General features: G+C 36.4%; 1 protein-coding gene across 2 annotated transcripts in view; it reads left to right on the top strand.

Annotated features, from left to right (window-relative positions):
- LOC125322963 (pleckstrin homology domain interacting protein) overlaps nt 1–15,494 on the top strand; it is a 108,801-nt gene that overhangs the window by 29,696 nt on the left and 63,611 nt on the right. For both annotated transcript variants that reach the window (XM_048297427.1, XM_048297426.1), the window contains exons 10-15: nt 4,320–4,390; nt 5,194–5,294; nt 5,412–5,452; nt 6,545–6,643; nt 8,616–8,769; nt 9,700–9,834. In XM_048297427.1, the coding sequence (XP_048153384.1) occupies nt 4,320–4,390; nt 5,194–5,294; nt 5,412–5,452; nt 6,545–6,643; nt 8,616–8,769; nt 9,700–9,834 (601 nt within the window). The remainder of the gene's footprint in view (nt 1–4,319; nt 4,391–5,193; nt 5,295–5,411; nt 5,453–6,544; nt 6,644–8,615; nt 8,770–9,699; nt 9,835–15,494) is intronic.

The following is a 15,494-nucleotide window of genomic DNA, read 5'->3' as shown; positions in this document are numbered from 1 at the left end:
GTATGAAGATGAGTCATGTACAGTCATGAGTGTGTTGAGGAGGGAATATAATGAGGAATTGATTGTGGGCCCTTATGGTTCTAGAAGGTATCAAATGGAAGTATCCATTTTCAAATTGGAAGAAGATGGTTCTTTACAAAACATGCAACTGAGTTACAAAACTTCTTGCCACAGGATATTATGCATTATGTGAAGATATTAAAAGGCATCACTGTGTGCTTTTTCTTCTTTTAGGTCTTTGTTTAAACTTGGTAGAACTGTAATGTATTTGAAGTAATTGATGCTTTTTAATCCGAACTAAAACGTGATAAAAATGTCTAAATAAGAAACAGGCATGTCTTTTGAGACTGGAACATAACTTTTAGCCACTTGTGATATTGAAACAGATGGACACTCAGACAAGTCTTAATTTCCTGAGTTGAACAGTGTACTAGTTCAGGGAACTTGTTAGTGGAAGTTTTATGTAATGTGCTAAGGTGTAAACTTTTCTAACTGTGCTTATCACAATTATTCTGGTAAACCAAAAAAAATTATACTGGAAAACTTGCATTCCAGTGTAATTTTCCACAAGAAGGCTGCATTGCATGGCCAGTGCATCTCAGCAATGGGTGTATATTGTCATAACAGTTTTCAGTGAGGTGGTTGCACTTCTTACACACTTGAATCTGGTTCTCCTTCTGGAACTGTGGAAGTGTGGCAGGTTCCCTCCACATCCATTCAGTTGTGTGCTGGGGGAAAACAAGTACTAGCAATATAAGAGCATCAAAGGAAAGAATGATGCCTGTTAATTTTTTGTCATAATGCCATTTTTTGAGGTTATTTTAAAAAGGTATGTTGTGTAGGCTATCTGGAAGAGAGTTTCGCTGGTGAGGTGGGAAGTTCATCCTTCCTTTTATTCCTGTAGTAAAAAATACAGGCTTGTTTCTGTTCAATATCTCTAAAGAGGAGGAAAGCTGGCAGGGAAAATAAGATCTCTTACCATGGTTATTCAGCCTCTGAGCTTGCTGCCCTGTATCTTGATTCTAGTACAACTCCCACCCCAGGAAGGAGAAATTGGAGCTTTCAAGCATAACCAAGAGTTCTGAGTAGTTCAGGTGAAGGATGCTGTAACATGCTTAAGTCAGAACTTGATTTCATGTTCCTCCTGAGCTTGACTGCAACCTGCTCTGCAAGAATGCAATTGCTATCAGTGATGAAAGTGTGTTACTAAATTATGCAATGCTTCAAATGGGGATGGGTGGTGAAGTCTTGAAATTTTAGCTACTTAAAAGAGAAAATCTATATATCCCATCCCTGCTTTTTGTACTCAACACTACTCGAATCACCTGGCATTGGGCAGCCTAACTATGATCATGTGGTTGATTGTCATTTCAAGATGGTTGGCAGTGCCATTAGTACTTTGCTGAAATCTTTCATGAAAAAGGCAGAGTTGGTATTGTGTGGGCTCTCAAATTAAAAAAATCAGTTTTGTTCTTAAATACACTGAGTTGTATTTTCTGATTTTTTTTCTTATCTCTGCAAATGTTTATTTTGTTTCATTCTCAGATTGCAAAATTTCTTGTAACTCAGCTTTGCCAACAACTCTGCTGCAGTTAATATTATTTAATTAATAGTATGTCTGAAATTAAGGGCTTCCTATGTTGGTCTCCCATTTTTTTTATAACCTTGTTAATTGAGGCATGTTCTGTTTGGGTCAGACATATGGCCCAGTCCAGTGATGTTGGTGACAGCTCTGTTTTGATGAACTGCAAAAGGACACATTACAATAGATTTTGTATCATAGGATGAAAGAGACATCGGCACAGCTGACCACAAAGTTCTGATATTATTCAAAGGAAAGTGAGCAACCTTGTTCACATGGTTCTGTGACTAGTGTATGCATGTTCTTTAGTGTTACAGGGGCTCCTGTCTCCTTTCCTTGAAGAGGTTTATGACCAGGCGGTATGTTGTTGCTGCAGGCAAGGAATTCACAGAATGTAGCCCAAACTAGATGGGAAAAAAATTAAAAATTTAGGCAATCGAGTCTTACCCTGGGTTTAGTCTTCTTTCACTATTCTGGGTGGTGATAGTAAACACAGGAGTTGGATCCTGCATCAGTTTACAGTAGGGAGGAGAGAGAAAATCTGCTTCGGGTCATCAGAAATTGAAGAATTGTGTGCTTCATTCAAGTTAAATGGAGAATTATTACAACTGGTCAGTGCATCACAGTTAAATTAGTTGCACTGCAAAATATTTGCCTATATATCTTTTCTGAGGAAGGCACTGAATTTTTTTTCTTCTGCCACCTGTTTGCATCACAAGTTTCCAGTGTTAGCCTGTTACTGGTAGACCATATGAACAAGGCAGCAGAACCGTCTCACAGATTTGGATAGAGGAGCTTGGTGTACTGCTTTTCTTCTTATCTATTTATTCTCCCATAATTTTAGAAAGAGGAAAAAAACCTCAGGAAAAACACATGCTGATTTTGACATTCCTGTTATGGACAAGACACTGATTTCTCAATTATCATCAGTGTGATGTGATGCTTCTCATTTCCTTTCTTATGCAGAAGGCCCTCGATGTTAAAGGGACTGTTCATATATCAGAACTCAGATATTCTGAACCTTTTTATTATCTTAAGTTAGAGAGGTTATATCAAGGCATCTGTTTTCTGTGAAGAAGTCTTGCTTTAACTACTACATGATCAGAGTTAAGCTAGTCTGCGGAACTTAGATTAATAAACTAATAAAACACTTAATAAATGCATTGAAAATATATGTAAAGTGAAACATTGTCCTGGATGGAACCAGCTTTTGTCCCCTTTCCACGCTTCACAAAAATACTGATGGCCCAACTCATTTTGCAATCTGTTTTATTGTAGAAGAGTGCCATAATCCCTTGTCTCCTGATGCCTTAAATAGCACACATTAGAGAGACGTAAGTTTGAGAATTTAAATTGGTTATCTGAACTAGAATGTAAGTGCATACTTGCTCTATTTTGCAGCTGTCCTAACTCCAAAGGCAGAGTTCACAAACAAGAGTGGAAGAAAACAACAGCCTATTTGTCTATTTACATTTGTTCCAAATTATGTAAACTGGGTATTGAATTGTCTGATAGTTCTTGTTAGTATCTCAGTTAAGGAGGATTTCAACTGTTTCGTAGAAAAGATCTTTGTCCTGTTTAGTGTATCTTGTGAAGTTTCCTTGTCACAAATCTGCAGGGAGTTACCTTAAAACTCCTGCAGGAAAGGTCACAGAAACAGCCTATACCGAATGGATAATTTGGAGAAAGATTTCTTAACTGATATTGCTGATGTTTATTACTTTGTTTCATGCATAAACATCGCCAAGGTTTAATGCTTATTACTTTCTTTGAGATAGCAGTAACTGATTAGTGGAGAAAGATCTCTTATGCATCTACCTTCAGGTGAAATGAATTATACAGGCCATTTTGCTTTTAAAAGAGAACATTTTGGATAAGTTCTGAATATGCATTCTTTTATGTTAGAGCAAATCTTTAGTGATGACACTCGTGGGTGTAGTGCTGCTGTTCTCTCGTAAGTTAATTCTTTGAGGGAAGATTGCAGATGGCATACTATGCAAGACCACCTACTGGTTTGAGGTTGCTGTAATCCATGAACAGAATTGAAATAATGATTGAAGAACTTGATCTGATTTGTTTTGGTTTTACACACCCTTAAAATGCCAGATCCACTGAAGCTTTAGTTTTGCTTCCATATCACATTCTGAAATGCCTAGAGAAAAGTGAGGGCCATAAAGTAAAATCCCTTACAAACTTCTAACCACTGTCCTGACATTTTGGGTACTGTTTGAAACTAGCCCACAGGGAACATATGATGTCATTTGAAGAAAATCTTATATTCTAACACTGTGGAAAACTCCAAATTTATTTAAACTTCTTTGATATCCTTGTCTATAAAGAGCACCTGTCTCTGTTTCTCTCTTGTAAAAGCAAGCATATGCCACAGGAGAAAGCCAGAACACCCAGCGGTTTAAAACAACATCATGGGCAGCTGGCTCTGTTCTGCTTTCCTGATAACTTCAGGAGAGTGTTTTGTATAGCAATATCATAGGATAGAAGGGAATGGGATTTAAGTTGGGTTACAACTCTCCTTGATGCATGGGTTACTTAGTCCATCTGGATGTCTTGGTTTCCTAAAGATCAGATCGTGAAGCATAGTCACACAAAATTGTTTATAAATGGGCAGCCATCTGTTCCTTCATATTTAATTTTATCCTTCTGTTCTTTTTCTAAGATACTGACTTGTTTTTTGAAACCCTATTAGGAAATTATTTAACTGGTTTTCTTTTGTTTGTAGTCCAAGGCCAACGAAGTTTACAGAACGTCCTCGGCCTGGAGTCCAAATGATCTGTTCTTCTTTTAGTGCTGGTAAAAGCCTTTTTTTTTTTTTTTCTTTCTCTCCTTGAAGCAGTATAAGAAGTTATTTGATGAGTAAAATAAAGTACACTACAGCTACTGTAGCATATTTCTTTTTAATAAGGTGGATTTGAGTTAGTGGCTATAAAAAATCCCAAATATTTAAAATATAAATTCAGAATTTATGCATTAATACTTGCTGCTACAGAAATTAGCGATACAGTTAAAATTAGAAATTACAAATACAGTTAAACATGAAATGTTGTAAGTAAGTCTCTTATGACTGCAAGTCTTTTCAGAATGGGATAGATATATACCTTTTTCTCAGAATAATTAGGAGAGTTGGCTTTATCTGAGGCGTAGTATATGGGGATTTGTACAAGAAGGTGCTGATTACAGAGTTCTCTCATGGTCTGGGTTTCATTGGTTCTAGAGCTGGCAACTGAAGAATGCTACATAAATAATTGGATGAAATATCAAAATGTACTAGAGTTCCAGTTCCATTTGATTTTTATTAAGAGGGAGGCTTCTAAAGGCTTAGATGCAAGCAAATTACTCTAGTTAACTAATCTTTCGGATATGTCTGCTGATGCATATTTACTGACAGCAAATGTGAGATAATTCAACTCTAGTTAAACTTTGGAGTTTCTAAATCTTGTTTTGACTTAAAGGTCAGTTTCAGGCATAGTTGAAATGAGATGCAGCTATAAATTTCAGAGAATAAATTTAAATATTTGATATTATGTCCCTTTGAAAATACTGTAATAACAGTAGATTGCCCTTTTTTTAAAGTCTTATCTGTTTGTTTTTCTCAGGTGGAATGTTTTTGGCCACTGGGAGTACAGATCACATCATTAGGGTTTATTTCTTTGGATCAGGTCAGCCAGAGAAGATATCAGAGTTGGAGTTTCATACTGTAAATACATTTTTTTAAAATTACATATGTACTTGATTAAAGTAATAATTTGGATAAAAGGGGATAATTTGGAGAAATTTGATTTCTTTTTTCTTTTTCTGCTCTTTTTTTATATAGGACAAAGTTGACAGCATTCAGTTTTCTAATAGTAGTAGCAGGTAAGCACACTATTCAGAGCTAGCTTTTTGACCTTGTAGACATTTGTAAATACTAGTTTCCAGAGGTAGTTATTAAAACAAAGAGCTTTGTTTTGAGTTTCATCCAGTAAAATCATCTATAACTATTGGAGTCTCACTGTTTCTTTTTCATAGTACTCCTTAGTTTCACAGTTGTTTTCATTGTAATGCTTGAAGTATTTTGAATTTGCTAAAATTATGAAAATACTTGAAACTTCTTCCTAAGAAATGTGTGTGTGTGTATATATTCACATATCAAATACGTGTACTTTTAGATATATTTTAACGTGTAAACCTTTTTTCACTTAAATGACTGCTGGATACAGAAAAAATATCAAACTAGATCTAACAATGTTTTGTTTAGCTAGCCTAAGGCTTTTTTTAATGTTTCACCTAAAGTTCTGGATGTTGGATATGAAGGATGCTAAAGAAAACAGTTTGGTTTATTACGAAGTATCTGACACTTTCACTTATTTGATGTGCTAATGTACACTTTTATCATGATACAAATAGTTGTAAACCAAGCTTCACCCACCTTTTTCTCCTCCTCCTACCCCTGAACCTCTAAAAGGGGAAAGAAAAGAGTGGGAGAGAAACTCAAGCTGGGAAACACTTCTTCATATAAGTGTCATAGTACTTACTCAGTATACAATGCTAACTTATTGGGAATAGGTTTTATTTTAAATCATGTCTGTACTTCTGCTGGCAGGGCTCTCCTCTTGACCTCTGTGTGTGTGATAGGGTCAGCTCCTTGGAATGTTCATTGGGTTATGGTGTCCCTGTGCCAGTGCAGTGTCATAACTCAGCAAGGTGCACCAAAGGTCATGGAACTGTTAGTTTGGAACGGGCTCAGGATAGGGAAGCAAGTTTGACTTTTTGGAGGCCTTCAATTTTTTTCTTGGTATGGGAAGCGTTTTTAACCTCAAACCACTTGTACCGGATTCTGACACTGTTTGGACTTCTTACTCATAGCTTCCATTTTTGAATTCTAAATTCTGGGACTTTAATTTTCAGGTGTCTTTTCTGTACAGATCTGCCTTTGATCTCTGAGTAACTCTTTCCTGCTTTTGTTAGATTTGTGAGTGGAAGCCGTGATGGAACAGCACGAATCTGGCAATTTAAGCGAAGGGAATGGAAAAGCATTTTGTTAGATATGGCTACTCGCCCAGCAGGGTAAGTGATGTAAAATGTTCTGCTATCACATAGATTCTTGAGGACCTTTGCTATAATTTTCTGACTTACTAAAAATTTTTTTAAAAAGACAGTGAGAGAAAAGAAAAATTATTATTAATTTATTATTATTAATAAAAATTTTATTAATTATTATTGCTTAAATGCACAGTATGCTTATCTAGCTCTTGAAATTCAATGAAAATAAACATTTGACTACATATTCAGCTGTGGAAATTAGCTTGTCCTGATAATAGTGCCACTAGTATTTTGATTAGATTAAAAGAATAAAAGATAACCAAAACCCTTTGAAGGTCAAATTTATATGGCTTTTTACGTAGACATTTATTTCTGGAGCAAGAAAACCAGGTCACATCTTTTCTTGAGACTGATTGCATTTCAGTAATATTTACAGATATTATGGAACCTGCATGCCCAGAAAAGAAGTATTGTGTCCTTTTCATACAACATGCCAGAGCAAAGAAATTGCTGGCTCTGTAATTTGTTAAAACAATCTGAGAGTTTAGAAGAGTTTGTAGGTATGGGAAACTTCTGTACACTAGAACAAGCAACAAAAGATGCTTGAAGATGGAGACTGAGTTAGTAGGAATTGATGCTTGCACCTTTTTATTTTGGCATGAAGATGTTTTCCAGTTGACATAAATTAAAAAGATCTGTAACAGGTTTAAGGGATAAACCTTTTCCTCCTTACTGTTAATATGGAATGTTTTGAAGGATATTTAGTAGAAAAAAAAACTATAATGGTTTCAGGAGTCATCTGTGGAAAGATACCTGAAAGATGAAGAGAGTGATGGAAGAGAAGGCTAAATAAAGTGTAATTTAGTTAGATGTTTAGATCAGACAGTATCCTGTCAATTATGAGCAGATGCAACAAAACGTAGGTATCAAACTGTTGGACAAGAGTGTACAAAATGCTGGTACTTTGATAACAGACTGAGTTACTCTCAGTACAAATTCTTCATTTTAACTGATTCTGTGCAAAAGAGGAATGGATTCTTCATTGTGGCCATAAATGCTGAACTTATCTGAGAAACGGAACTGCTCATTTTACTAAAGCACCTATAGCAGAATTCTGTTTTATCCTTGTGACTAGAGGAATAAGTGCAGTTTTAAATTTGATCTTTTCTGCACAAGAATGGTTTTATCAAAGAAAATGAAATTGCTGCACTGAAAGGAAAGAATTAATTCAGCTTATAAAGCCTCCTGGGTTCTGCATTGAATCTAGAAGGGAATTTGGCTATAACTACATTTTCTGTTATTGGGTTGATACTATTATGCAATGTGTTGTTGTGCTTACTATATGGAAGATTCTGTATTTTGTCTGCCTACTTAGTGGTGACATGCTATTGTTGAGTTTGGCTGATGTTTTCCTAGAAATAAATGTGCTAGAGAATTCAAGGGTGATTAGTCTTTAAATCATGCTGCTAAAAATGTAATTTTTGGGTATTCTGATTGATTTATTATAGATTACTGTTGTTTGGGTTTCATGCAAGATTAAGTGCCATATTATGATTAGTAAAGTGATGCCAGGGTAGTGGTGTAGTACTAAATATTGTCCGAGAATTCAGATCATTTAAAGGTATAGAATACATCTCTCCATATTGAGAAATACTTACTGCAAATATTCTTCAGGACAATTTACTGTTCCTTGGTTGACTAATTTGGATTTTTATTCTTTAGATGTTACAACAAATACTGTAGCTATCAAATTTAAATTAGTTAGGTCATGTATCAGAGAGCATTTTCTGGAAGATCCTATAGTCATTGTTTAAGTACCTACAATTCTTTGTGATTGAATGTGCTACGTTATAGAAAACATCTTTAATTTGTCTGGTTTCTTGAAGAAATATTCTTACAAATACAGCAAAATACAGAAGCGTTTTCACTTGTTAGTAGTGTTAAACTATTTTAGCAAAGTAGGATTACACTGAAATTTTTTACTCTATTGTTTTAGACAAAGTTTGCAAGGAGTTGAAGATAAAATCACAAAGCTGAAAGTGACCATGGTGGCATGGGACCGCCATGACAACTCTGTTATAACTGCAGTTAATAACATGACTCTGAAAGTTTGGAATTCTTTCACTGGCCAGCTCATTCACATTCTCATGGTAAGGTGTACCATCTTGATTTATCAATCTTGAATGCAAAATTTATTTATACATTATAAACATTCTTCCTTATATGTTTTTTCCTGTCTGAAAACTACCTTGACAAATGTTTCTAGATAATTGAAACGTAATAGAGATGTCTATCAGCTGCTTATTAGAAAATAAAACCTTAAAGTTGCAAATAACCATTGCTGTTCAAGATGTCTGAAACTAAATTTGGACATTTTGGTTGGGTTTTTTTTTTTTTTTTTTTAACTGAAGTTCTATCTTGAAGGAGAGAAGGAAACAGTTGGGTTTTTAATCTTTATGTAATGTGGTGTTTTGAAATACTGTTAATGGATAAATTTGTCCTGTTTAAACAGAGACACTTCTGCAACCTAATCATTCCATGAGTACAAAGTTAGTATTCTAACTAAAATAAATCAACAGGTTTACTAATGTCTGACACTTCTTTTGTAACTGAGAAAATGGGTTACTCTAGGTAACTTGATACAGAGATGGAAATACTTAATGCACAGCTTTAAAATATAGCATTAATTTTGAAGATGTTCTCTAACTTTAAGTTATATATTTCATTCTTTTTGGGTTTAAATTAAATGTCTAACTGGTACTCCGCTGAAAAAAATGGAAATCTGTCAAATATTAAGACCCCCAAGTACCAAATGTTGTGGACACTAATCTTTAAAATCCTGGTGAAAATATTGGGACATACTTGTGAAGGTGACATACTTGACATACTACTCAGGAAGGTAAAATTGCAGCTGGAAAGGAAGGAGTGTAATGCACTGCTACCAAAAGAGTGTGCTCAAAGTAGTTTTTGCTGGGCATTTTCATAGGTTAAAGTGGCAGCTGCTAGTGTTACCATGTTGAATCCTTGCGTAAGTATTTGAGACGATACTCTTTTTCATTCTGCTGTGTCTTTATTTTCAGGGACATGAAGATGAAGTGTTTGTGCTTGAACCTCATCCATTTGATCCAAGAGTTCTCTTCTCTGCTGGACATGATGGAAATGTCATAGTTTGGGATTTGGCAAGAGGGGTCAAAATCCGGTCTTACTTCAACATGGTAATTACTGTGCTTTATACAGATGTGCCAGAGCAACCATTCTAAACTTTTTGCTTTTAGTACATTCTTATGTAGGCCATCTTGAAGTATGATTTATGTATAGAGCAAGATCCTGCATCTGGTGAAGTCAAGAGAAATTCGTTTTCAGTTCAGTGGGGCAAAGAGTGAATCTTTGAGTAAAATGTTACAAATTGTTTCTTTGGCCGTATTTCATAGAGCTTTCTTTCTATATGCTTGATCTACACAAAATTGGAGTGTTAGTTACATTGTCAGAGATCATGTGTGAGAGACAGGGTGACAAAGACCCTCTTTTATTGCTCTGTTTCCTGCCTGGGGAGTTAAGGTGGAACTTGGTTTGTTTTTTGCATTACTAATTCTTAATCTGGCTAAAGCTCTTCAGGAGTCTCCCGATCTCATACAACATTGTATGCTGCCTTAGCCCATTGGACAGAATACTGTCAGCCTTTCTGTGTAGAGGTCCTCCACATGCAGGTTTCAAATTTGGTCTGTTCTGCACTAAACTGATTCTCCTGCAAGATGGATACAATAGGTATTTTCATCTGTTTCTTGCTATTAAGTGGGTCTTTGTACATACCTTTTTCCTCAAAAAGGTAATGATGTATTGTGCAATTCAGACTTTGTCTCATGGAGAAAATTAAAAAAGCCTTTGTAGAATATCCACTATCATTTGGAATGCTGAGAGTAGGCAAACAGGCTTCAGCTGTAGTGGCAGTCTTGGAGACCAGCATAAAGAAGATCATCTGAAGAAGAGACCTACCATAGATATATTAACAAAATGATAAGGGACATTTAGAAATGAACTCAAGCCAGGAAGGTTACTGAACCTAAAGAAAGATTTTGAGATGTGCAGTACAGTAGGTTCATAAAGTCTCTGAGAAAATTCAGCTAAGCTTAATCAGAGAGAGCGCAACCTAGGTTCCTTCAGCACTGATGTAGGTTGAGTAGCTTTCTCTCTGCAGTGATTTCTGTAACTGAGGTTATGAAGGATCAAGACAATAATATTGGAGCTACGAGCACACGTCTTCATCACTTGGTGCTATTATTCACTGTTGCTAGTTGAGGTATATGTTCTCATTGCATGATTAGCTTGCATTTCCAGTTCTGCTTACAGTAGATGTATGATGGTTCTCATGGAGTTTAGGTCAGAATAGTGTGAGCTCATCTGCTCTTTTTAAGCAAAGTCCATTTAAGAGCTATCAGAACCTAAATTACAGGTCCCTGTGATGTTAGGCAGCCCCCAAAAGACTGAAAGACTGAAATATTTCAAGAGTGCAGTGCAACATAAACACGTAAAAAGGATAGTAGTCACATACATTTTAAGATCTTTGGAGTGAGAGAAATTTGTAGACAATCAGAAGATCTCAGCAGCTAGTAATCTGTGCCTTATGCTTGAAACTAATACGAGGAAGTCTGCCTGCTGTGTGAGGTGAGGGGAATTGTACATCTGGCAATCAGTTTGTCTCAAACCAAGGAATTGCATTGTATGAGCCAGGTATGCACGAGAGGCATCTCCCTATGGACTGAATGTTTCACCAGCCAGTCTTCTGTGTTTGATGCTTCAAAAGACAAGGGTGGAAATTAGAGGTTTTCTTAGGTGTTGGGTGGCAGGCAGAGGACATTGTGCAGTCACCTCTGCAGAGCTGCAAAGGTTGTGTCCTGGTTTACTACGAGAGGGCATGAATTCATACAGAGCTGCCAGTCTTCTCCATTTCCTAAATGGCAAATCAGCTGGGAACATCAATAGATTAACCACTATTAAATTATTTTGACAAGTGCCGTTACCTTCACTCACTTGTTCAATATGTCATCTTATGCTTCTTAAAAAAAGTATTTGTATTTCTGTTCAGGGAATTTTTACAGATTGGGTTCTTTTGGATCAGACAGGCAACATCATCTGGAGCAACGAAACCTAAGAGTTGAATTGACATAAGATGTCTGCTTTACAGTTCAAGAATGTCTCATCATCATTTCCTGGTCTGTGGTACCAGAACTAGCACTTGGTGGCTTTGTCATAACAAGAGTTCCCTAAAAAATGTTGCAGACCTTGGGGGAGTTGATTGCATTACCAAAATCATAGGTGACTATTGGCTTGATATTAGTCCAGTAAGGTATTTCTATCCTAGATGGATTGCTTTGTACGTCTAAAGCCTTGTGACAAATCCCTAAAGTAGAGCTGGATATTTTTAAATTGCTTTCCACCCTGCCCCAAATGCCTTCATTGTCAATGTTAAAAGAAAAAATTAAAAAAATCAAGGGATGCAAGCAGTGTCAATCAGTTTGAAACTTAATTCTTTTATACAGTCAGTGAATATGAAATTGCAAGGCAAATCATAGTAACCAAATATACTTTTTGTTTTGTATTTAACTTAAACGTTGATTCCTCTATTTATTTGTTTCTTGCTCGTTGCAATTTGGTCCCACTAGGTGACTCTGGTGGTCCTGCAGAATATTCTTTCCCAGGTTTTTAAACTGAAGATCTGCTGTTAAATCAATTGTCACAATTATGGTTAATTTGAAGCATCTTTGGTCTGTTTGAAGCATCTTTGATCTGTTTGCCAGATTTTGGTCTTTATCATTAATAGTAATCTCAGTCCCATAAATGACTGTCACGCTCTCAGTAAGTATATATGCTTTATATATTTCATGTTTTCACCTGTAGTCTTCATTTCATTTGGTCTAGTTGTGTAAGTATTGCATAACTTGGTGTTGGAGTCCATGGACATTCAGAACTGGTTTAATTCAGTGACTTGAGTCGCCTACACTCAGGGAGTGTATTCGCTATGCCAGAGAGTGAAATTTGCCATAGAAATAAGAAGAATGTGAGATGGTTAAAATGTTTTAGACAATTTTGAGATGCAGCAAGTAAGTCCTGAGATGCTTTTAAATTGCATGTGCAAATACAGGTATTTGGTTTTTGGCCTATGTCATATTCACACCAGTCCTGACTTAATACAGCTGCTAATGAAGAATGTGTTCTTGGTGTAGTATTAGGGCAGTTTCATCTGTTGTATTTCCCAGGTACAAAGAAGCATTCTGAAGAAACACGGTAATAAATCTTAAATGATTCCTTTAGCCAACTGTTTCAGAGTTTATGTATTTAACAAAAATAGTGTTGTTGCTACAGAAGAACAACACAGACTCTTGTAAATGTTTAAATTGTAGTTCATTTTGCTGAAGAGTGCATGAGATGTAGGTGTCTTAGTGGATGATCCAGGGGAAAAAATACATTGAATAGTGGGCTGTCTGGTGAAAGCAACTGCATGATAATGTACATAAAGATGTGTTTGAAATGCAGTTCCTTACTCAAAGCTGCAATGAGGCATCTGGATCCCTTGTGTGGTAAGGCAGCTTTCCAACAACCAAGGGAAGACCTTGCTTTCGTAAAGGAGTCTACAGGTGCAGGTGGCACTCATTTTTTGGGATTACTTTAGCTGTTAGAGCTGGGAAATGGAAGACCTAGATTCTGTTCTATCCTTAGTAGTAAAGTGCTCAATTCAATGTCTGCCACTAACTCAGGAGAGCATCTTGGCTATAAATGCCCTAGACAAGACTTCTTCCCAATTTTCCCAGGTTGTGTCACTATGGAGAGATGTGGATCTGTAGCCTGTGTGCTAGGCATGGGCTAGTTTGCTTGGGTATACAAATCATGTTCTAGGTAAATTAGAAAGTGGTAGAAATTCTTTGCCTTCAGGCAAGCTTTTGTATTTGCAGGATTGGTGTTCTGTCAGGTCATAAATAAAAGGTGTACACCTCTCAGTTCTTGTCACAGCGTGTTTTGAGGTGTTCCCACTGAGTTACTTCCTAATAGATCTGACACTGTTGGTTTGTTAGGAATGCCAGGGTTGGCACTTGCATAGTATGTGCTGCAGCTTAGCCCTTAGGCTTTAGGCAGAAGTTTTTCAATGCTGAGAACATATGAAGGCAAAAAAGGAAAACTATGAGGACTTAATATTTCAGATCTAAATGGAGATGTCTAGTAATGTTAGGTGGATGCATTGGTTTTTGTTTGGTTTGGTGATTGGGTTTTTGTTGGTGTTGTAATTTAGACATTAAAGTATTGGTGTTCCTCGAGTCTGACCCTACGTAGATTGTGGTGTGGTGTTACAGTGCTGCCCATGATTGTTATTTTTTGGACTATAGGTTTCACCTGTGGTAAAGTTGATAGTTCTTGTCCTGTGAGTGGGCTGCCCTGTAAAAGAATATTAAAAGAAGTTTCCTAAAAGATTTTAGGGTATATACAGGCCTGTAGTTCAGTTATTTCTCTTTGGTTTTTTTTGTTTGCTTGAGGGGTTTTCGGTGGGTGTTGTGTATTTTTTTTTGTTGTTGTTTGTTTTTTTTTTTTTTTAATTTCCTTTATAGCATGGCTTTGTGGGCAGTTTCAGGAACATATGGTGACTCCTGTTACTTTAAAGTATGTTTTTGAAAGTATGAAGACTGTATTACAGTAGCAAGAATGAAAGATTAGGGAAGAGCAGGCATTTTTACAATTTTTGTCACTGTGGAATATTGGAATTCTTACTCTGTCTTTGAATGTCATTGCTTTGCCTGAATCTGCTACCTGACTAGGCAGATTCTGTAGGTAGGCATTGCAATTACTCAAACAGAAAGCCTGTGTTTTAGTTGATAAAGACTAGCCTTATCTTTGTGTAATCTTTGTGTAATGTAGAAATGAATCAAGTAGGAATATTGAAGCCTTTAAAGAAAAAAAAAAAATCTCCTGGACAGTTTAAAAAAAATACCCAAAGAAAACCAACAGCAAAAAACCTTTCATGACTAGATGTTGTTCTTCTGTCTTACTTGATTGACTCTTGATATGAGTCACTTCTTTGAGAAGTCAGGCTCAGCTGTAGCCAGCAGTCAGCCTTCTTACAATATGTGTGCCTTGGGGGCCTCCTGTGTGCCTGACAACCTGTCAAGGTCAGCCTTTTGCTTATTTGTAATCTTAATGTGTTCCCGGTTGTGAAGTGGTTATTTGGACTGATTCTTGTGGCCCTTAAGAGGGTCTTTCTGAGCACTGTTGTGTGTTAGGGTGTCCGTAACACGTTCTGGGTAGTAGTTCTGGAACTCCCTTGGAACTCGGGGCTAAGACAGCCTTAATTCTTTCATCGTATTGTGAAGAATGCTTTGAAAAATGGATACAAAAAGAGTATTTTTACAATTTGGTGTTAAATTCACAGATCTGAGTATTTCAAAATCCTCCTACCTTTGTGACTACCTGACTTGCTGGAAGGCTAAGCCACCTACCTCAGCCTTTGACACTTATACATCACAGTGTATATATCTCTAACTGTTGAGAATTATGTGATAAGTCTTTTTCTAAATGCTAAAGCATGTTTCATGAGAGCATATAGAAATATCAAGGGTATGTTTCAAAAATGCATTAGAATTTGAACTCTAAACTAGTCATTTGAAGCAACCTTCTGATTCTTTTGGAGGAAGAGGAAGAAAAAGAAAAAATTCTAACTGAGCCCACTCCTCCCCTTTCCCACCTTCATCTCCCTTTGAAATGGCAAGTTATATGTGTGAAAGAAAAGCTTTAATCTCCCCCAGAAACACTACTGTTCTCCTCTGTGTAAATGCTTACTCTCCACTTAGTAAATGCTGCTTGCCCTGGAAACCATATTGGTAGTTCAAAAATA

This window comes from Corvus hawaiiensis, chromosome 3, assembly GCF_020740725.1.
Source record: "Corvus hawaiiensis isolate bCorHaw1 chromosome 3, bCorHaw1.pri.cur, whole genome shotgun sequence".
Lineage (NCBI taxonomy): Eukaryota > Metazoa > Chordata > Aves > Passeriformes > Corvidae > Corvus > Corvus hawaiiensis.
The sequence above is the reverse complement of the archived record's forward strand: the minus strand, read 5'-3'. Positions and strand labels throughout refer to the sequence as shown.